Here is a 23,771-nt window from a genome sequence, read left to right on the forward strand (position 1 = left end):
ACAGTATCTAAGATATAAATAATCCTTTCACAAGTCTACATCTGCCATGTATTTACATTATACACATAAAGTTTGAAGCAAATCGGGTAAAAATAAGAGGGTGATTTCAAAGCATTTTGAAAATGACAAACTTCCTGCTGCCAGTTGGTGGCGCTATAACTTTGACTCACAAAGGTCACATCTATGTGATCGGCCTCTTACAACGAACACACTGCTGAAGTTTCATCAAGATCAGTCAATGTATGCAGAAGTTATAACACACTTCCTGTGTCCCATTATTCGCCATAAATTCGTTTCCTCGCCACGGCCAAACCGTTCGAGATATCAAAAATCCGTCCGCAATTTAGCATCCTCAATGTCTTGACTTCATTCACACCTAGTTTGGTGGCGATCGGATGAATTCCCTAGTAGGAGTATTTCACATTCCATTGTATGCGTTTTCCAAACAACGTATAATAACCGACTTCCTTTTGGGCTGGTGTAAAACTTAGAGCACGAAAGTTGTTCGGCCCGATGAGATCTATATGTGGACTGAGTTTCATATTATTACATGCAAGCGTGTTTGATTTATGGACCAATTTTTCAGACACCATTCCAGGGGGCGCTGTCGAGCCCCCGTGCCACGCCCGGGTACCAGCTTCAGTCCGGCCCTGATGGCCGCAGGTTCTGACGTGTGTGCAAAATTTCAAGAGTTTTTGAGCATGTTAAGGGCCCCAAAAGTGCCCAAGAAGTAGAAAAAAATAATAATAATAATAATAATAATAATAATAATAAACAATAATCCTACCGAAAACAATAGGGCCTTCGCCCTTTCAGGGCTTGGGCCCTAATAAATAATCCTACCGAAAACAATAGGGCCTTCGCCCTTTCAGGGCTTGGGCCCTAATAATAATAAATAATCCTACCGAAAACAATAGGGCCTTCGCCCTTTCAGGGCTTGGGCCCTAATAAATAATCCTACCGGAAACAATAGGGCCTTCGCCCTTTCAGGGCTTGGGCCCTAATAATAATCCTACCGAAAACAATAGGGCCTTCGCCCTTTCAGGGCTTGGGCCCTAATAATAATAATAATAATAATAAATAATCCTACCGAAAACAATAGGGCCTTCGCCCTTTCAGGGCTTGGGCCCTAATAATCCTACCGAAAACAATAGGGCCTTCGCCCTTTCAGGGCTTGGGCCCTAATAATCCTTACGGAAACAATAGGGCCTTCGCCCTTTCAGGGCTTGGGCCCTAATAAACAGTAAACTGTAATCTCACAGTAACTGCTGTACAGTATAATGTTACTTACTGTAGATTCTCCAGTTTGCACTGTGGGTTCATCAGTAGATCACTGAGGTTTTTCACTCCTGAGTCTCCTAGTTTATTCATGCTCAGGTTCAGCTCTCTCAGGTGTGATGGGTTTGATTTCAGAGCTGAAGTCAGGATGGGACACTGTTTCTCTGTAATACTGCATCCACACAGACTGAAGACAGAAAGAGAAAAAGACTAACTGAAGTGCTACATCCGGCACTAGTTTAATTTCTAATTTCTCTCTGTTTTTAAGGCTGTCACACTAGTTCTGTATGCTGGAAGATGTCGATTCTTCTCTATCATTTTTCAACAATATCTTTTGTCTGTTTTCTTTACTCTTTATCGTAGCAGCAGATTTCTGCAGAACGACATTTACACAATCAGTACATTGTATCAAATTCTTCAATTGTAACACAATAGACCTTAGTCAGGTTAGACTCCATATTGAATTTTATGTGTATGAAAATGAGGCTGTGAGAATTTTTTTTTATATATACTAAGAATTATTACTTACTAGTTAAAATACATTTAAAATAAAGTGTAACAGAAGGTGCAGAGCTATAAACACTATTACTTGAGTCATGTCTTAAAATAAACTGTAAACTGTAATCTCACAGTAACTGCTGTACAGTATAATGACACTTACTCTAGTTTCTCCAGTTTGCATTGTGGGTTCATCAGTAGATCACTGAGGTTTTTCACTCCAGAGTCTCCTAGTTTATTCCTGTTCAGCTTCAGTTCTCTTAGGTGTGATGGGTTTGATTTCAGAGCTGAAGTCACAGCAGAACAACCTTCATCTGTAATTTTACAGCAGTTTAAGCTACATTTGGAGAAATGAGAAATGAGAAAAAGAAAATCTTCATTCTGCAAAGTTATAGCATCTTCATAACAAACAAAGGACAAATTCCACACTGATTTTTTTGCGCCCTTCAATGGCAGAGGAGACACGATCTGTAGGGATGCTCAAAACGAAAGCGAACAACTAAATCAAATCATAAAGGGCCTTTCCACAAGTCTGTTAGTGATGGATTGCAGAGTTCACATTGCATGATTTTTAAAGTGGTCAGATCACTGTTCTTTCCACACTACACGACTACCTGGGGTAACATTCAGTTGCTGCTGTGTTCACGGCACGATGGATCGGTTTGGTTACACATTGAATGACTTTACAATAGGAAGAATCACTGACAACTCTGTCTGGTCCACAAACAACATTTCACAACCAAACACACGAGAAGCGAAAAGGAAATAATGCAAGATTACACGTGACACCGGAGTTCTCGTGCACGACTGGAATTGATATTAAAAATTGTAGCCCGTAAGAAGCTTGGGATCCGATGAAACATCAAATAGACACGGATTCTCCAGTCTAAGCTTGACTAAACTTTCCTCAGACTCTCCAAACTCTCCTTTCAGAACCGAAGCCATGCTTGCTGATATTCTGGTCTATACCTCCTCCCCGAACTTCCCGCTGCCCTGTATCTTGCTCTCTCATTGGCTGTCGGTCATCACAGATGTAGTTTTCAGTCAGAACACATTTCTCACAGCACAATGCAGTGTGAACTCAGCTTTATGGTCATTTCAAGGGAGTAATTTTATAATTCATGGTCATGTGACCCAGAGTGACGAGGCCTCGTGATTCATTTTAAAGACTGATGACGGGAGAGTTTGAGAAAACATATGATCAGAATAATTCAGGTTGTTTTGTTTTGTTTGTGATATATAGGCCTATTACACACATTTTCATCTTGAATTTCATATGAAGTTTAAATAAGTTATTAGGTAAAAAAAAAATTTTAATAGTAGATATGTAAGGTAAATGTGACTTTACCAGTGTCCAACACACACACACACACACACACACACACACACACACACACACACACACACACACACACAAAGCATATTTTAAAAGCTTCATTACAAAATGTATATTTATTTGCAACAATCATATTATTGTAAGAATATTAATGTAAGAAAAGCTAATGGGCTTCTGGACGCCATGCTTCGTTGTCATGGTAACATACCAAGTGAAGATAATGAGGAAATTACATTGTCTTTTTCTTCACCAAGTGTTTTCCAAACAGCTTCATTATGACACGCAAAAGCCCTGATGCCCATTTCAAGGACTATCAGAGTGAGAAGGGCATAAGGATGCTCACTTCCAGTTGGAATTCACCAAAACTGTGAACTCTGTGTCTTGATTTAAACTGTAGAAGTGATTTTAAGAATTATGATTGATGTATGTGAATGTTACTGACCTCAATATCTCCAGTTTACAGCGTGAATCCTTCAGTACGTCACATAAGTGATTCACTCCTGTGTTTCTTATTTCATTTGTACTCAGGTTCAGCTTTCTCAGGTGTGATGGGTTTGATTTCAGAGCTGAAGTCAGGATGAGACACTGTTTCTCTGTAATACTGCATTTCCACAGACTGAAGACAGAAAGAGAAAAGAAAGTGACTCGGATTTATGATGGCCCACTCATTTTGTTTATTTTTATTTATTTATTGGTGGTCATGTCCAAGGGTGTAGTTTTGGTTTGAACATTGGGGGGAGTTGAAGTGTCAACTGTTTAGCGGTGTCCCGGGACATGCTCTCTCATGAGATTTATTTGTTTGTTTGATTGTTTGTATTATGTATGTGTACGTATTTAGAGTGTTGCAATAGGGATATGTGGGTAGTTTGTTGTTGTTGTTGTTGTTGTTGTGTGTGTGTGTGTGTGTGTGTGTGTGTGTGTGTGTGTGTGTGTGTGTGTGTGTGTGTGTGTTCAGATGTTCATTGGATCAATCTACAGCCTGTCAGTTTTCCTGAAGGATGATGACGTCCCAGTTCACCCTCCCAATCACATTACACCACCTTCCTCAAATACCCGTATCTCTTCCACGTCCCCAGCTTTTTGCTCACTTTGGCATTTGTCTTTGTTTGGCTCGCTGTTGCTGATTTCTGTGTGTCTATCGTGTGAATTAATCAATTGCCGTAAAGTGGTTGTGAAGTGTTTTTGTTTGTTATAATGTTCATCCTTGTTCAGTCGTCACAGTGCATGTGAGGCTGAGAAGGAGGGAGCAGGTTAGTAAGTCGCACGACATACATTGCGTGTATTGAGTGTATACCCTGTGTATATTTGAGTGTATACCCTGCCTGTCTGTACCTTTAGAAGTATCTCTGTGATTAAACTCTTATATTGGAGCCTTCAGCCTTATCGTCTTCATCTGCCTGCACTCACAACCCGTAACAGTAGGACATTTTTAATTGTATTAGACACACTAGTTTAGGAGAGTGCCACACCCTGTAATTTTTGTTATATTGTAGTTAGTGTAGTTTGGTTACTTTTCTTTTCTACATTTTTCGTTTGGTAGTTAGTTTAGTTGCATTAATCTTATAGCTAGTTTGTTCTGTTTTATTTATTTATTTTATTTGGCATTTCTTGAGCTCACCTTCCCAACTTTGTTAGTTTTTATTTAGTATTGTTATTTGTCTTGTTGCATTGTTTGTAAATATTGTAAATATTATTTTCTCTTCATTCTTTCACTTTTGGGTTCTGTAAAAATAAATACTTTTGAGAGGAGTTTTTGAGTTGATCTTTTTCCTTTTATTGCCCGGTCCTTCATATTAAGTTATACGCACATCTTTATTTAAATGTTATACTCCCTTACCCCTATCTAAATAAAAAAGGGACGTAACAGTTTGTTTATGCAAAATAGTTTTTTTTTGTGTGGTATCATCCACACATGCATTGATAACATAACTGCAATAAAGTAATAGCCTAGTTAACAATTATTTGTTTACATAGGATAATAATGTATTTTATTTTATTTAACCCTTGTGTGGTGTTTAGAACCCTAAAACCCCCGGGATCTTCCCGGTCAAAAATGACCGAACTATAAAAAATAGCTTATAAATCTCTCATTATACTATATTTTCACCCAATATTGGATTCAATCTTTTTGTCAACTTGTTCTCTTTCAATTGGGGCTGGTTTTATATTTCTATTTGCATCTAATTTATCGTAGGCCTCATTTATTTGACAGTAGGGATCTCATTTTTTGAGTAAAAAGAACATTATTTTTGAATAATTTTGGAAATATTAAATAAAATCTGAAGAAAATTGACACTGTTTATCACACAAGTCTACTTTAATTTTTCACCAGGAATTTTGTTTTGGAATACTTTTATTTTGTACAAAATGGCACATTGTCACACTTGTGGTCTTCCCGGTCAAAAATGACCGGCCTACAAAAAATTGCTTATAAATCACTCATTACGCAATATTATCACCCAATTTTGGATTCAATATTTTTGTCAACTTGTTTTCTTTCAATTAGGACTGGTTTCATATTTCTATTTGCATCTGAATAATCGTAGGCCTCATTTATTTGACAGTAGGCATCTAATTTTTTGAGTTAAAAAAACATTATTTTTGAATAATTTTGGAAATATTAAATAAAATCTGAAGAAAATTGGCACTGTTTATCACACTAGTCTAATTTAATTTTTCACCAGGATATTTGTTTTGAAAAACTTTTATTTTGTACAAAATGGCACATTGTCACACTTGTGGTTTTCCCGGTCAAAAATGACCGGCCTACAAAAAATTGCTTATAAATCACTCGTTATACAATATTATCACCCAATTTTGGATTCAATCTTTTTGTCAACTTGTTTTCTTTCAATTAGGACTGGTTTTATATTTCTATTTGCATCTGATTAATCGTAGGCCTCATTTATTTGACAGTAGGCATCTCATTTTTTGAGTTAAAAAAACATTATTTTTGAATAATTTTGGAAATATTAAATAAAATCTGAAGAAAATTGGCACTGTTTATCACACTAGTCTACTTTAATTTTTCACCAGGAAATTTGTTTTGAAAAACTTTTATTTTGTACAAAATGGCACATTGTCACACTTGTGATCTTCCCGGTCAAAAATGACCGGCCTACAAAAAATTGCTTATAAATCACTCGTTATACAATATTATCACCCAATTTTGGATTCAATCTTTTTGTCAACTTGTTTTCTTTCAATTAGGACTGGTTTTATATTTCTATTTGCATCTGATTAATCGTAGGCCTCATTTATTTGACAGTAGGCATCTAATTTTTTGAGTTAAAAAAACATTATTTTTTAATAATTTTGGAAATATTAAATAAAATCTGAAGAAAATTGGCACTGTTTATCACACTAGTCTACTTTAATTTTTCACCAGGAAATTTGTTTTGAAAAACTTTTATTTTGTACAAAATGGCACATTGTTACACTTGTGGTCTTCCCGGTCAAAAATGACCGGCCTACAAAAAATTGCTTATAAATCACTTGTTATACAATATTATCACCCAATTTTGGATTCAATCTTTTTGTCAACTTGTTTTCTTTCAATTAGGACTGGTTTTATATTTCTATTTGCATCTGATTAATCGTAGGCCTCATTTATTTGACAGTAGGCATCTCCATTTTTGAGTAAAAAAAATAAAATCTGAAGAAAATTGGCACTGTTGATCACACTAGTCTAATATTTCACCGGGAATTTTGTTTTGAAAAACTTTTATTTTGTCCAAAATGGCACAGAGTTACACTTGTGGTGTTCCACTGGGCCATTGAGGGCCATTGTTTCAATGGGCCATTGAAAGTGAATGGGAGAGACTGAAAAGTTTTCAGGGGCATGTTCATTGTTTATGTACACATATGTGCATGTGATGGATTATGGTGAGTGTGGGCTCTTTTTAATCTTAACAATCTCATGTAAATAATGATGTGCCATTTACCACAATTTATGCATGCTTCATTGAGTTATGAGTTAAAACGCGACATAAGTGCTAGGCTACATCTATAGTCAAGGCTCTGTGAGCGCATGTGGGGGTTTGTGTGTTACAACTCCATTAGGAATATCTTTAGATCTGAGTGATGGATTATGATGAGTTTGGGCTCTTTTTAATTGTGATAGTCTACTGAAAATAATGATGTACATTTTTCTACGATCTGTGCATGCTTCGTGAAGTTATGAGCGAAAACCAAACATGAGAGCTTCATGAGATATACTTGGCTAGGTGTGTCTGTGGTATTTTTTGTGTTAGAACGCCATGAGGAATATCTTTAGATCTTATTGATGGAATATATTGAGTTTGGGCTCTTTTTAATCGTGAGCTCCTGCTGTAAATAACGATGTGTCATTTTTCATGATCGATGAAGGTTTCATGAAGATACAAGTAAAAAGGCCAAGTCTAAGCTACCTTGCTTGACTATGTGAGTCTGTGTGTCTGTGGTATTTTTTGTGTTCAAACTCCATGAGGAATATCTTTAGTTCTGAGTGATGGATTATGTTGAGTTTGGACTCATTTTAATTGTAAGCATCTGCTGTAAATAATGACGTGTTATTTTCCACAATCGGAGCATGTTTCATGACGTTACGAGCAGAAATGTGTCTAAAATTCCATCATCCATATATGGTTTAAAAATGGGTCTCTTGAAGGGCTTCTTTTATAAAAACCTCACTCAAGTTTAGTAAAAAGCCTGAAACAATTATGCTTGCTGTATTCTACTCTTTGAGACCTTTCAAATGACATATGACACAGGACTATCTGAGCTATATGATGTATTTGACATATTGCTGAATGTAGTACAAAAAAGTAGTTTATAAATTATGAATTTGTTTTTTTTCTATTTATCAGCAAATAACTCAGCACTACTTAGGAGTTTATCAAATTGGCTACATTCATTGTAAATTTCAGACTCTAAGATTTCAAATGACACCTATTTTAAGTTGATCAAGGTAATAGTTTTGAAAAAAAATTATGATTATTTATTTCGCAGCTAGGTGGCGCCTGCGGGGGGCACAGGCTGTTAACACTGTTTTAGAGTAATAACTCAGCTCTCGTTAGGAGTTGATCAAAGTGATTAGATGCATTAAAAAGCTGAGATTCTAAGCTTTAAAATGATACATATTTTGTGTTGTTGCATTCATTGTTTGCATTGGTCTCTCCCATTCACTTTCAATGGCCCATTGAAACAATGGCCCACAATGGCCCTTAATGGCCCAGTGGAACACCACAAGTGTAACTCTGTGCCATATTGTACAAAATAAAAGTTTTTCAAAACAAAATTCCTGGTGAAAAATTGAAGTACACTAGTGTGATCAACAGTACCAATTTTCTTCAGATTTGATTTGATTTTTCCAAAATTATTCAAAAATAATGTTTTTTTTACTCAAAAATTGAGATGCCTACTGTCAAATAAATGAGGCCTACAATTAATCAAATGCAAATAGAAATATAAAACCAGTCCTAATTGAAAGAGAACAAGTGGACAAAAAGATTGAATCCAATATTGGGTGATAATATTGCATAAAGAGTGATTTATAAGCAATTTTTTGTAGGCCGGTCATTTTTGACCGGGAAGACCACAAGTGTGACAATGTGTCATTTTGTACAAAATAAAAGTTTTTCAAAACAAAATTCCTGGTGAAATATTAAAGTAGACTAGTGTGATCAACAGTGCCAATTTTCTTCAGATTTTATTTAAAATGTCCAAAATTATTAAAAAATAATGTTTTTTTACTCAAAAAATTAGATGCCTACTGTCAAATAAATGAGGCCTACGATTAATCAGATGCAAATAGAAATATAAAACCAGTCCTAATTGAAAGAGAACAAGTTGACAAAAAGATTGAATCCAATATTGGGTGATAATATTGAATAACAAGTGATTTATAAGCAATTTTTTGTAGGCCGGTCATTTTTGACCGGGAAGACCACAAGTGTGACAATGTGTCATTTTGTACAAAATAAAAGTTTTTCAAAACAAAATTCCTGGTGAAATATTAAAGTAGACTAGTGTGATCAACAGTGCCAATTTTCTTCAGATTTTATTTAAAATGTCCAAAATTATTCAAAAATAATGTTTTTTTAACTCAAAAAATGAGATGCCTACTGTCAAATAAATGAGGCCTACGATTAATCAGATGCAAATAGAAATATAAAACCAGTCCTAATTGAAAGAGAACAAGTTGACAAAAAGATTGAATCCAATATTGGGTGATAATATTGAATAACAAGTGATTTATAAGCAATTTTTTGTAGGCCGGCCATTTTTGACCGGGAAGACCACAAGTGTAACAAGGTGACAAAATCCCCCCTAAAAAAGTAAGAAAATTGTTAAAAAACATTTGAGAAGTAGTTATACCATCTGTGAATAAAGTCACTAAGTTTCAGTCCAAAGCGATAACATTAACTAGTATTTTTGGGTAAAAGAAAATTCTCTCCAGGTCAAAATGACCCGAACACCACACAAGGGTTAAGCTAAAACTTAGCAGTTTGACAGAATTTTCTAAATCAAAGTGCCATGGTAGGTCAAACTAACTTTACATTTTCTTATATTGAACATGTTCATTTCCTGTCATCTCTTGGCATATCTGAAAGCCAGGGTTTTCCTAATATCTGTCATTTTTAGCAGAAAACACAAATTGTTTAGACAATAATTCAGGAAGGTCCTCTTGATTCTAACTTGTACTTGGCCTACAAAGTAGTTCTGTAATTCTATTGAGTATCATGCAAAATGGATTTTGTTATTACACCAAGTTTAGTTGGTGTTTACCAACTATAGTATTTATTACAATAAATACAGGGTGGGCCATTTATATGGATACACCGTAATAACATGGGAATGGTTGGTGATATTAAAGTCCTGTTTGTGGCACATTAGTATATGTGAGGGGGCAAACTCCTCAAGATGGGTGGTGACCATGGTGGCCATTTAGAAGTCGGCCATCTTGGATACAACTTTTGTTTTTTCAATAGGAAGAGGGCCATGTGACACATCAAACTTATTGGTAATGTCACAAGAAAAACAATGGTGTGCTTGGTTTCAACGTAACTTTATTCGTTCATGAGTTATTTACAAGTTTCTGACCACTTATAAAATGTGTTCAATGTGCTGCCCATTGTGTTGGATTGTCAATGCAACCCTGTTCTCCCACTCTTCACACACTGATAGCAACACCGCAGGAGAAATGCCAACACAGGCATCCAGTATCCGTAGTTTCAGGTGCTGCACATCTCGTTGGTGTGGTATATGGGGTACAACGATAGTGGGTCCATTCTTCATCAATGGAAACCTCAAGGCCACTGGATATTTGAAATTGCTACATGATGATGTGTTTCCCTCTTTATGCACTGAAGCTAGCACGTTCCCTGAGTTTTTCCAGCAAGATGGTGCACCACCACATTATGGGTGCCAGGTCCGAGCATTCCTAGATGAACAGTTTCCTGGAAAGTGGATTGGTTGTCGTGGGCCATCTTGAGGAGTTTGCCCCCTCACATATACTAATGTGCCACAAACAGGACTTTAATATCACCAACCATTCCCATGTTATTACGGTGTATCCATATAAATGGCCAACCCTGTACATAATCACAGGTAAGATCATTGATGTCACGACTGTTAACTTTTTTTCTTCCTTTTTATCTATAGCATTTGCAATGAAAAATAGCAACATTCAGAAACTAGACACATGCCACAGTTGTAATATAAACTTTAGTAAAAAATCTATTCCCTAACAGATAATCTATTATAAATTCTAAAGTTAGTCAACATTTACCACAATAAATACAACAGAATTTGATAAATTCTAGTAAGAGTGGTCATGAGTTATTTAAAGGTGCCCTAGAATGTGAAATTGAATTTATCTTGGCATAATTAAATAACAAGAGTTCAGTACATGGACATGACATACAGTGAGTCTCAAACACCATAGTTTTCTCTTTCTTATTTAAATCTCGTTTTTGAAAAACACCCCTGAAAAACAGGCGAATCTCCACATAACACCGACTGTGACGCAACAGTCGGGATATGTACGCCTCTAAAAATTTGCATATGCCAGCCCATGCTCAGTGCCAGGCGGAACTGCACAGCCAAATCATCAGAAGTTCTGCAGGTGAAGAAACAAGCAGGAGGAGGATCATAGGGAAAATGGCAGATCTATCTATAATCTATCTATAATCGGATACCGCTACAGTTTAATTCGAAGTTGTTAGTTGCTCTGCCCATTTCACCACAGACTGTTTTTCTAACCTGGAACAATATCAAGCAGCCAGGCTTCTCTCAGCGTCTCAGACGGACGAAGGGGGCAATTTCAACTAACGTTATATTCCCTCAAGCGGTAAGTAGTGATTTTATTAACGATAATTTACACTGTGTTATCTAGATCCAGCGCGATATTGTTTTTTCCTCGAGAGACATCGTGGCTTGCAAACGAGCGAACGAAGCATGGCAGTTGCTCAGTTTGGATGTAACTACAAATGAACACAAAAATATTTTTTTAGCTCCTTCATCTGAGCCTCTGAAGAACCAGTGGGTTATGTGAATTTCTGATGTGTAATTTCTGATGGGTGTCCGTTCAAGTTCAGACAGATAATCTTTCTCTCAAAGTCGTTCAACACTGTTTATGCATCAGTAAATCACGTTGCAGTGATAAGATCTTCATTAACGCGATCAACAGGCTGTCATCTGCTCAATGCTGGAATAGATCTAAATACTTAAAAAACTTCTCATGATTCGTTAATCCCGATAGCTGTAATAGTAAAAACGTAAAAAAGCTGTAATAGTAAAAGTTTTCCAGATAGCTCTACATGTAATGCCAGATATTTCATATGCAAGCATGTCAGCCAATCACAGCAGTGGGCAACAACACTGAAGTCTCACAGCAGACACGCCCCTTCAAACAGAGTGTTCAAATCAGGGTATGAAATCAGGCTAGGAAATATGCCTTTTATTTCTAAATTATAACAAATTTTGATCTAAAAAACATACTAACATTATAAGGGCACCCCAGGAAACATTATAAAATAATAAAATAATCCATTCTACGGCACCTTTAAAAAGCTTTCTAATTTATGTTGGTGCAGGATGATGTTTTCTCCTCTTTTCATCAGTCTTTTTGGTAAGCTGTTTTAGATCATCTTTGACTTTCTCCATTGTGTTTTAAAGCGGTAAATTCTCCATAGAATTCAAATGGGTTGCACATTTTATCACCAGTGTCACGATAGGAACGGCTCGAGAAAATCTTATCACACTTTTGTAACGCGCTGGTGAACGTTCGTAGAGTAGCGGTGATTCGCAAGCGGTACTCATGCAGAGTAAAATAAACCGGACTTCTGTCAGAATAAACAGATAATTGGTCTGTATGATTCGTACAGGAACTTGGTGCTTATAAAAGCTCTGAACGTGCGATGTATAGAATTAATTAATGGCCTGATTCTATGTTTACATTAACCATGGTAGGCTAATGGTAATGGTGTGTGTGTGTGTGTGTGTGTGTGTGTGTGTGTGTGTGTGTGTGTGTGTGTGTGTGTGTGTGTGTGTGTGTGTATGGGGGGTCATGTCAAACTTCTGATAGTAGTTGATAGTCTGATAGTAGTTTGTCATTTGAAAAATCACTACGCATATTGACTGAAAAAAGAAAAGAAAAAAAATCTATCTGAATAATCTAATGTGTTTCCTTCAACAGTCAAAAACTTAATTATTATTAAAATAATTTTTTTGTGGTTTTGTGTCTGCCAAGGGAAAAGCACCTCTGACTCAATCAAATGAGGAAATAGTATTACCAACTACTGTAACATTACTATTAAAGGTACTAAAAATACTATTTTTAACCATGTGAAATACTCACTTCAGTGTGTTGAGTTGACAGTGTTTATCCTGCAGTAGAGCAGCGATCTGATTCACTCCTGTGTCTCCTAGTTCACGTGCACTCAGATTCAGCTCTCTCAGGAGTAATGGGGTTTTACCCACAATTCCTCTCACATACTGACAGGCTTCCTCTGCAGCAGTACCCAAAAACCTGCAGAAGAGAAGATGAAGCAGGATTCAGTTAAATTCTCAACTAAACTTGGTGTAATGACAAAATCCATTTTACATGATATTTGTCTTGAAACCACTCTGATTTCTTTGATGTAACATTTTTTTGTAGCTTATTGTATTATTGAGATAATATTCCTATAAATAGTTTGGTTGCATATAATATAATATAATTTATATTATATTATTTCATCATATCTCACCTCAGTGTCTTCAGTTGACAGTTTGGATCCTGTAGTAAATCATTGAGCTCCTTCACTCCTGATTGTCCAGGATCATTTCCTGTGAGATCCAGCTCTATCAGGTGTGAAGGGTTTGATCTCAGAGCTGAAGCCAGAGCTTTATAACCTTCTTCTGTGATACTGCAGTTTGAAAGTCTAGAAAAAAAAGACAATGTAACATTCAGTTAATTAATCAGTTATTCTAGAAAGTACCTGAACAAAATAAATTATATTAAATACAATTAATTATATATTGTTGCTTGTACAACAAAAATTATAGTCAGTTGCAAAACAAAAAGAGAAAACTGGAAATGCAGTCAAGCAAAAGGTCCCAAAGAAGATATCAACATCACTTTCAAAGTTTCAATTATATAACATTATATTTCAACTATATTTCACAGGTGTGAAAGTTTTTTATCTGAATGATCCACAATGTACAAGCAACATGTTTTGAAATGTCCTAAAAGTTCACATATAAACCCCATTGAAATGCTATGGCAAGACCTGAAATGTCCAGTTCATGCTGGAAAGCCTACATATTTCACTCTAGCTGAAGCAGTTTTGTAAGGAGGAATCTAACAAAATGTGTCTAAAATATCTTCACAGTAGTGTAAAGCTCATAGGCCTGGTTTCACAGACAGGGCTTAGATTAAGTCAGGAGTAGGCTTCAGTTAAATTAGAATGTCTAAACAGATTTTATAAACGTGCATTAGGAAAAAAAACATTAGTGCCGTGCATCTTGAAACAAAACAATGGAACAATGGAAATTCTTTGCTTTTGCAAGAATTGAGAAATTAGGAAATGCCAGACAGTCTGTTTGAAGAGCGACCAGACCCTTAGACGACAAAGGACCTCTCTGGAAATTAACATTTGAACTCACCATGTGAGAGGCAAAGTCTCACCTCAGAACACATCACTCCCCCTCTCTCATGCTGAGACCACACGTAAATCACCCAAGAAAATGTATAGTTTAATGTGAATGATTATCACAGAGTATTTTTCATGTTTGGTATCATTTAAAGGGGTCATATAATGGTACATGCCCTTTTTTCAAGTTGATTGTACTGAAATGTGTGTTGGCAGTGCCTGTACACAACCATCATAAAATGATGAAAATCCATCCAGTGTTTTTTTTTTAATCTCCTATTATGTTTGACCCTCTCTGAAATCAAGCCGTTCGATTTTGTGACACACCCCTCCCACTATTGTGATTGACAGCAGCGTTTCAACACATACCCGCCCTCGCTCGTGAGCGAGCTGTCTGTCATCATAGTGCATTGATATGCTGGAGAAGAATGGCGTCTAAGCGATTGTGGCATTCTGTTCTTGGGTGTAATAAGGAACACAGCAGTCATTTTGATGTTTTGATGGAATATTCCCAAAGCATTGACGCGGGGATTCCCTCGGGATTCCCCACGATCAACGTCCATGCTGTCATGTTTGCGCGAATCATTTCACCAGACTGCTTTACAAACGAGGATCAGTATAAAACTGGTTTTGCTAAGAAGCTGCTCCTGAAAAAAGGATCGGTACCAACTATTTGTGTTCCTGCTGCACCTCCAGAAGAACTGAAGTGAGTGTAACATTTTATTAACCTTTATATTAATCTTTATATTAATCTTTGCAAATCGCTAGCACGCTTCATGATGAATGCGGCTGTTTACACTCAGGGTACATTACGGCATGTTTTCTATGTACGACGTTCTCAATATAATTCATAATCCCACGTTTATAATGAACAACGCGTTATGGTTATTGTGTTATTGTGTTACAAACGGTGTACGCACAGAACAGAGGGGCGGGGTGAGCAAAGCTCATTATCATTTAAAGACACATGCACTTAAACGGCGTGCTGAAAACAGAGCTGTTTTTGACCAGGTAAAATTAGTGTTTTCTTACAATACTAATGAGAATTTTTAATTAAAGTATATTACAAACTTTTAATTTAGACCCTAAAGAATCATATTAGCTTGTACAAAAATGGCATTATATGACCCCTTTAAAATGTCTCAGTGCGACTGGTACAAATGTCTAATTTCCAAATAAGAAAACAAAAGGTAATAAGGTTTTTAAGAGTTTATGGATAACTGGCACACAAGGAGGGGTTGGTCTCTAGACAAATGGTCTCCCTACACCCAAAGGTGTCAACTCTGAATGCAAATTTACATTGTTAAAAGATTTTTCCAATTGAAAGAGGTCCTGACTATATAATGAAGGAGAGGATTCAGGGCCTTTTCTGTAACTCAGATTAGCCTGTGAAGCTGAGAGGGAGACCTCTCAGCCTCATGTATTTCTTAATGTTGGGTTGCATCTTTTCTCTTTATTTCAGAGCATTTGATGTTTTGTATCAATTATCTTTGAAAAGATTATGAAATTGGCATGATACATTTACCTGACATAATAAATTGTTACATTTGATTATTCTAACTGACTTTGACATTATTTTCATTAAAGAGTTAAAAGGAATAGTCAAACATTCGCTCACAATTAATGATCCAAAGATATCATTAAAACATTTTTATTTATGGAGTCAGATGAAATAACGAGAGAATACATATTCAAATGTATTACATTTAATCAAAAAATGCTTTGCCTCGAGAAAAGAACAGTAACACGTTAAGACCTTCCACGCTGGCCGGATGCCGGGTTTTGGGCCGATTTTGGGCTTACACTTTCAGTTAAAACAGCTCAAACATGCATTTTAGTCCAAGACTAAACTAAAGCCTAGTCTGTGAGACCAGGGGATAAACAACTACAGGAAGGGTTTGGTTGGGACAAAGTTGGCAAGGTGAAAGCAGAATCAATAATAAGTAGATATCTTAAAGCACTAAGATATCTCAAGTTAACAGACGGATATAAATCAAAATACACAACACCACTCAGCTCAAGTTTTTTTCTCTGTTATCTTTAAATGTTCGAGGTATTATGTGTAATGTTAACCTAAGGCACTTTTTCTAAAAGCAAGTAAAAGTTAATTGTTTCTTTCTTCAAGAGACTCATTCGACTGATGTAGATGTGAGATTTTGTAAGTCACAATGGGGTGGAGAGTTTGTTTAAACGGTTGGACAGCAAAATTGTTGCAAGTTCAGGCGATAACGGGTCACTGGATTATCGTGGTTCTTGAATCAAATGGATATTGACTAACAAGGCCGGCAGGCCGGTAATACGTTTTTTCTTTATGAATATGGAAGAATATGGCTACCAAAAATTACGACTGGAAGAACACATATTTTACAAAATTATTATGGGAGGGGATTTTAATGCCGCTCCAGATGAATGTCAGGATTCCCTGATTTCTAATATATCCCAGTTTCTTGATCTGATTGATGTTTGACGTGTAAAGAACCCACATAAAAACCTATTTACTTGGGGGTTCTTTTCAGGGCGCATTCAATGTTCTAGATTGAATTTTTGTCTGATAACTAGTAATCTTCTTTCTTCCTCATTTGACTGTAACACTTCTCATTCAGTTTTAAAGGGTACCAATTATGCCACTTTTTTACAAAATGTAATATAAATCTTAGATGTCCCCAGAATGTGTTTGTGAAGTTTCAGCTCAAAATAGATTATACAACACAGATGCGCTGCGCTAAAACACTACGTGAACTAACTCGACGCCCAGAGAGAAGAAAATGAATAGTAGAATAAAGTCTTTTTTTTTTCTTTCTTTTTTTTTTTTGCGCACAAAAAGTATTCTTGTTGCTTGATAAACTTAAGATTGAGCCACTGTAGTCACTTGGACTATATTAACAATGTATTTAATAACTTTTCTGGGCCAGCAAGTTTCAATCCCTTAGAAGCTTATGGAGGAGTGAGCCAGCTCTCAGATTTAATCAAAAATATCTTAATTTGTGTTCCGAAGATGAACGAAGGTCTTACGGGGTTGGAACAACATGAGGGTGAGTAATTACTGACAGAATATTCATTTTTTGGTGAACTAACCCTTTAATGCATTGTATTTTTAGGGCTTGCATTTTTATGGGCAAACTATTGAATATTATAGGCAGGTTGTATTTTTAAACAGTTTGAATATTTGAAGTGAAATATGAAAGGTGAACATAATTTTTTAAATCAAAGTGCCATGGTAGGTCAAACTTACTTTACTTAACTTTTTCTTATATTGATATTGATATCTCCTCATTACTATGAGGCCAATGCTAACTTTTTTTTTCTTTCTTTTTTATCAATAGCATTTGCAATGAAAAAAAGCAACCTACACATTCAGAAACTAGACATACCACAGTTGTAATATAAATCTTTAGTGTAAAAATATATTCCCTTAACAGATAATCTGTTATAAATTATATAAATATAAAGATTGGTTACTATTTTGGTTATTTACTACGCCCTTGGTCATGTCCAGGGTTATTATAGTTTTGCATTTTTCATTAGTTTTTATTTTTATTTTGTTTTGACTTTTTGTTTTCAAATTCAGTTTAGTTTTAATTAGTTTTTAAAGTGAGTTTGCTAGTTTATTTTTTATTTTTTGAAAATGCTTAGTTTTAGTTAAGTTTTTATTAGTTTTAGTGTTAGTTTTAGTCTTTTTTTGTAATTTGGGTTATTTGTCAGGGGCAAGATTCAAAAAGGTCAGAAAAAGTATTGTGTAATAATAACTCAACAAAAACATTTTGAAATTCCTTTACCTCTTATAAACCACACGCCATACCAAAAATCTACACATCTTCTATACGGAATTCACAAATACCACAGGCACAGCTGTACGATTTTCTCACCCTATACTAAATTTACCCTATACAGTCAATAGCCTACTCATCTGGATTGAAGCAGCAAACATTCAGTGTAAAAGTAAAAAAATGACATAACATTATTATTTGAATCACAGCTTATATAACGTTAGTGTTTTGACATCGACAACGTACCACAACCAAAAAGTGCATTAGCCTACCTCAAACTTGCGACTAGTTAAAGCCCATGTTGCAGGTTAACCACCACTGTCGATTAATGGGTACATAAATCACTCACGATATGTAGGCTATATCATTTAAAATGTCTCAAAAATGGTCTTAAAGCGGTTTTGGTATTAACGTTTTTTTTTACGCAATTCGGTAATGAAGTCACGTTGGGGAGAAGTGGAGGAAAGGTAGCCTCAGCCTGTATTAGAATTATGGAGAATGAGTGGAGAGTTGGTGAAGTGTCCTGGTGAGTTGCTATCATTTAGCAACGCTGCAATGAGCACTGGAGCTAGTCTACGAGCAGCAGTGCACAATAACGACACAAATATATATTAGCGGTGGAACGGTACACAGAAGTCATGGTTCGGTTCATACCTCGGTTCAGACATCACGGTTCGGTACGAGTTCGGTACAATGGAGGGAAAAGCAAAACAAAAATGCAGAAGGCTTGTGCATGTCTCAGGCTGTACCACCAAAGGAAAATAAATGTCTTAAGCCTTGTATTTTTTAAATAAGATTTCTTAATAAAGTAAAGGCATAGAACCAGTTTATTTGTAGTGCACTAACAATAGTTTTATATAATTAGTTTATTAATTCAATTACTAAAAAGACAAAAATACCTTGAGATATGTTTGGTAATTGTACCTGAATGAATTGAAAATTAATTTGCTACATTTCAGATTAATATATTTGTTTTCCTTAAAATTTTAATTAACAGTAACTTAAACACTTTGCAGTTTGAATGATGTCCTGTATAAACAAAATGACGGAGTATGTTTTTAAGTTTACACTGTTCGATCGCGCCTTACACACACACACACACGCACACCATAGCCTATTCCAGCATTGCAAATTGCAATCTTTACCTCGAAGCCTGCTTCAGAGCTAATCCGGGGCTACAGATTAAGTGTCCCTAAAGAACCCGCATATCTAACAGTAGTTCCGCATTACATTAATTATTTTGCACGCAAGTTTTATTTATTTTTATACCGTGTATTCTCCGTGTAAATTTATGTACCGAACCGTGACGACTGTACTGTTTCGGTTCAATGCGAATACATGTTCCGTTCCACCACTAATAACCGTGTAACGGTTCACAAAATTCACGGTTCGGTTCGATATGATACACTTGTTTCACGGTTCGGTACGGTACGGTTCGGTACGTTTTCCATACAGCAAAAATAAATAAATGCCAAAGAAATTTCCTTGAATTTTTTTTTATTATTATTATTTTATTTAATGAAACTAACATCATAAAGTATGATTTTTTTTTTTTATTTCTTGTTGCTTTTTTTACTGAACAATAATGGAGCTATATTTGATTCTTCTTATGAGCATATAAAACAAAACAGCTCCTTGGACAAAATGAAATGTAATATTGTAGTAGTAGGCTAGTTATAAACAAAGGTTTATTTTAGTTCAGATTAACATTTGAGGGCAGCAATAATTGTATTCATAATGTCAAAATAAAACCGACGTAATGTTACTTGAAAGCATTATAGCCCACTATTCCTGACAAACTTCCATACCTTGCAGTTAGTGTTACTACAGCAAATCCATTCCACGGTGAATGTTGCTGATCTGTGGACACCGGCCAGTTCATTCATGGCACGATGTTTCTTCCTGGTTTCCACGTCAGCGCTGTTTGATCCGTTAATAACAGTGTGCATGTATCTCACTAGATCTCGCAGCGATGTTATTACTTCAGTGGCGATTTCAAAAAGCATTTGAAATTCAAATGCTTTCTTTACTGGTCTGGATCTCTTAGCGCTGTGTGGTGTTGCTTGATCAGGCTCGCGCATAGAGCTCGCGAGTCCCGCTTCACAGGTCAAAACTGATAACAGCCCACACAAACACAATAAGAGTAGCTCAGTGTCGTTCCTTACATTGCATTTGCCAGTTGATGTTGTGGTCGCGCCGCGCTTGCCACCCGTGACGCGCCTTCATTTGAAATAACGAAATTTTTGTCGGCAGAAAAAATGGTCCAACGAACCGTTCGGGTACGTAATGCGCACCGAAAACCGAACCGAAAGCCTCGTACCGAACGTTACTGGTTACTGAACGTAACCTCGGTTCTCTCTAGAGAGGGAACGAGTATTGCGTAAGTAAGCTTACGCTACGGGTAAAGTCATCTTTTCTCGAGATATGAAGCCAAAAAATGATCCTTAATTTTGCATATATTGTCAACGCAGTGCAGCAGCATGCAGAGCTAGAGCGGGCTATCTTGCACGCTCATTGGTTGCTGCGCGGCAACTGCTTTAACCTACCAGTGAGCCTTGGCGTGACGTCAAGCCCAACTGAAGCGACATGAGCTCGTGGCGCGAGCATGGCAGGTTACGCAATACTCGTTCCCTCTCTAGAGAGAACCGAGGTTACGTTCAGTAACCAGTAACGTTCTCTTACGAGAGGTTCTCTCGTATTGCGTAAGTAAGCTTACGCTACGGGAACTCTTTGTCCACACCGTGCACGCCTAGCATCCACACATAACTCCCAGGGAAGCCCGGGGAGCACTGATAGGTGGGAAAAAAGGTAGGCAGCAGAGCGGGCCAACACATGTTCATAAGCACACATTAGGGGGAGTAGAGCGGTACAGCCGGTCTACACAGCTACTGACACAACCCTTGCTGGTGCAGCTCAACCAGGAGAGCTAAATCGAGTAATTGACCTGCGCGCAGAAAGTTTGAGCAGGGAGTACACACGACTTAGACTGATAAAAGTTTAGCCTGCAGGGCGGGAACTTCCAGGTTATAGAACCTAACAAATGTAGAGGGGGAGGCCCAGCCTGCCGCTGTACAAATGTCGTGAATGGAAATTCCACTGGACCAAGCCCACGATGAGGCCATGCCTCTGGTGGAATGAGCCCGGATGCCCAAGGGGCACTGCAGGTTTTTAGACGCATAAGCTGCTGCAATAGCGCCCACTATCCATCTGGACAGACTGTGTTTCGAGGCGGCGAGACCCTTGGTGCGCCCTCCAAATGAAACGAAAAGCTGCTCTGAACGCCTGAAGGCGGCGGAGCGCGTGACGTAACACCTCAACGCCCTAACAGGACAAAGGAGGTTACTGTCAGCCTCACTGCCAGAAGTCGGCAGGGCTGAGAGGGAAATGACCTGTGCTCTGAAAGGAGTGCCCAATACCTTGGGGACGTAACCGTGCTTCAGTTTGAGAATGACTAAGGAGTCATTAGGTCCAAACTCAAGACACGCTGCGCTAACTGATAGCACGTGTAAGTCACCCACGCGTTTCACTGAAGCCAGAGCTATCAGAAAAACGGTTTTGAACGTGAGGTATTTCAGCTCCACAGAGTTCAAAGGTTCAAAGGGATAAGCTTTTAGGGCCTCTAGGACAAAGACAAATCCCAGATAGGGACCGAGGGGGGCCGAGGAGGATTTAACCTCCTGGCTCCTCGGAGGAAGCGGGTAATGAGTTCATTCCTTCCTAATGCGCGGCCGCGTGCCGAATCGGCGAACGCTGCAATAGCCGCAACTAGGGCTGCACGATATTGGAAAAAAAATTACATTGCGATATTTTTTTCCCAACGATATATATCGCGATATTGCGAGCCATCAATCCAGGCTAAAGTCAATAATTACCATTCCATGGTATTAATAATTTCACTAATAAGCAAGCTTCATTACAAGTGACAAAAAGGCCACTTAATATTTTATTCCAGAAACATATTTCTCTCAGAATTCGGTGAACGTTCTACACAGGACCTAATGTTCTTCAGGTTCTAGGACCCAAAAAATTATGTTTTCTGTGCTGATTCAGTGACGCGTTCATGTAAACGGCACCTAGAACCAACAAAAGTAATGATTAATAATATGTAAAATATTACAATGAGACATTTTAATTGTTTATTAATAAACAAGTGTTTTCTGTAAAGATGAAGTTGACAATACTGACTTGCAGCAGTGATCGGGAGAAATGCACTTTTTATACAGATTTTTTTATTTTAATGGTTCTTCTGTAGATAATAGTTATATTTCTATTTTTTATTATTATTGTTATTTTTAGGTGTGTGAGGCGAGTAGGCTACCTTTTATGCTGAGTTTCGGTTCATGGATGATAGCTTAATCTCCAGTTCAGGCGCTGGCTGCTATATTTAATTTTTAGGCTATTTATTAAATCCAGGAAATTGGATAATGACATACTGATTAAAATTAAGATACAATTAATACAAAACGAAATTCGTTTTAAAGAAAGGCTTTGTGCTTTCTGTTTGAGGTCTCTGTGAAAGTTTTTGTTGGATTACATTTTTATTAAATGTTTAATTTAGTTTTTCCACTGCAATAGTATATAAACTGATAAAGTTTAGTAGACTGATTTCAGATGATTATGTAGTCTCCAGCAAAGAGTCTCCTTTCCTGCTAGACCTGTTTTCTCTATTGTGTTTTAAATGAATCAGATCACTTGATTCTCACCTTTCGGAGCCCAGACGTTGAATCGTTAGGTTGATTGACTTTCACCTTTTGTCTTTAATGGCACTGGGATGGCTCTTGGAATTGGAGTTCCTGGCCAGTATCAGCATGTGAATAGTTATGCTGATTCAATTGGACTCAGAGTAGGGTGTGTTCCTACTTCATTTGCATGCTTTGTTCAGAGTCTCCACCTCTATGTAATCCCTCCCCCTTGGAATGTATATAGCTACAATGCATACTGTATTAGATTAGATCATGTTGGAAGTTTCTACAGCCGCGTACAGTGAGTTCTCAATAAAGAATAACTTCTGTTGAACGCGATCCCGACTGTCTCACTGGTCTCTGCTTCGAACAAAGAAAACTTTACAACAGTTCTAAAGCAGTCTAATAGTGCCGCTTTCATAACGGTCGCGTGACGCGTCCGTAATGTCACGTAACATTGTTTTTTCCTCATAAATGCGAACACGAAACGACTTTTTAAAAAAAGATAACCATCCACAACTTAATAACACTCCAGCAAAGTAGCCTACCTCTTTTTGGTCAACATCCTCCTTTTTGTAGACGACATAGGCTAGTCCCGAATAGCTGATTTTTACTTTTTTGCGGTGGATCCTCTTCGTCACGCATTTCCAGTGAATGTTGGCTGTGAGCGGTGAGCGCGGCACAGCGAACCAATCACTGTGCAGGCACGCGGAACGTGTATGTCACCACAGCAAAAAGCCATACAACAAACTCGTGTTTAGCCTACTGTGTGCTACCCTGGTGCTACCGTTCTCTTACACTATGGGTGCTACTAACGTTACCCTTCACATCGCATGTTCCGCCGATGTGACTATCGCTCATTCGCACATCGCAATGTCGATGTTAAAATAGAATATCATTCAGCCCTAGCCGCAACATAGACCTTGAGCGTGGAGGGGGACCTGCCCGCATCCAGCAGCTCTTGAAGGAAGCCCAAAACCCGCGGGACCCCACATGACTGAGGGTTTAGATTTTTCCCCGCGCACCATTTGTTAAACACAGACCATTTAGACACGTAGAGCCGCCTTGTAGAAGGGGCTCTGGACTGCGCTAT

General features: G+C 37.3%; 1 protein-coding gene across 3 annotated transcripts in view; it reads right to left on the reverse strand.

The window, feature by feature from the left end:
* LOC307169754 (uncharacterized protein) overlaps positions 1-23,771 on the reverse strand; it is a 293,723-nt gene that overhangs the window by 108,177 nt on the left and 161,775 nt on the right. For 2 of the 3 annotated variants that reach the window (XM_079890550.1, XM_079890549.1), the window contains exons 23-27: positions 13,345-13,518; positions 12,954-13,124; positions 3,555-3,728; positions 1,940-2,113; positions 1,292-1,465 (exon numbers count right to left, since the gene is read on the reverse strand). In XM_079890550.1, coding sequence (XP_079746676.1) covers positions 1,292-1,465; positions 1,940-2,113; positions 3,555-3,728; positions 12,954-13,124; positions 13,345-13,518 — 867 coding nt within the window. The remainder of the gene's footprint in view (positions 1-1,291; positions 1,466-1,939; positions 2,114-3,554; positions 3,729-12,953; positions 13,125-13,344; positions 13,519-23,771) is intronic. The other variant, XM_079890548.1, reaches the window with a different exon arrangement.

This window comes from Squalius cephalus (assembly GCF_949319135.1).
Source record: "Squalius cephalus genome assembly, chromosome: 13".
Lineage (NCBI taxonomy): Eukaryota > Metazoa > Chordata > Actinopteri > Cypriniformes > Leuciscidae > Squalius > Squalius cephalus.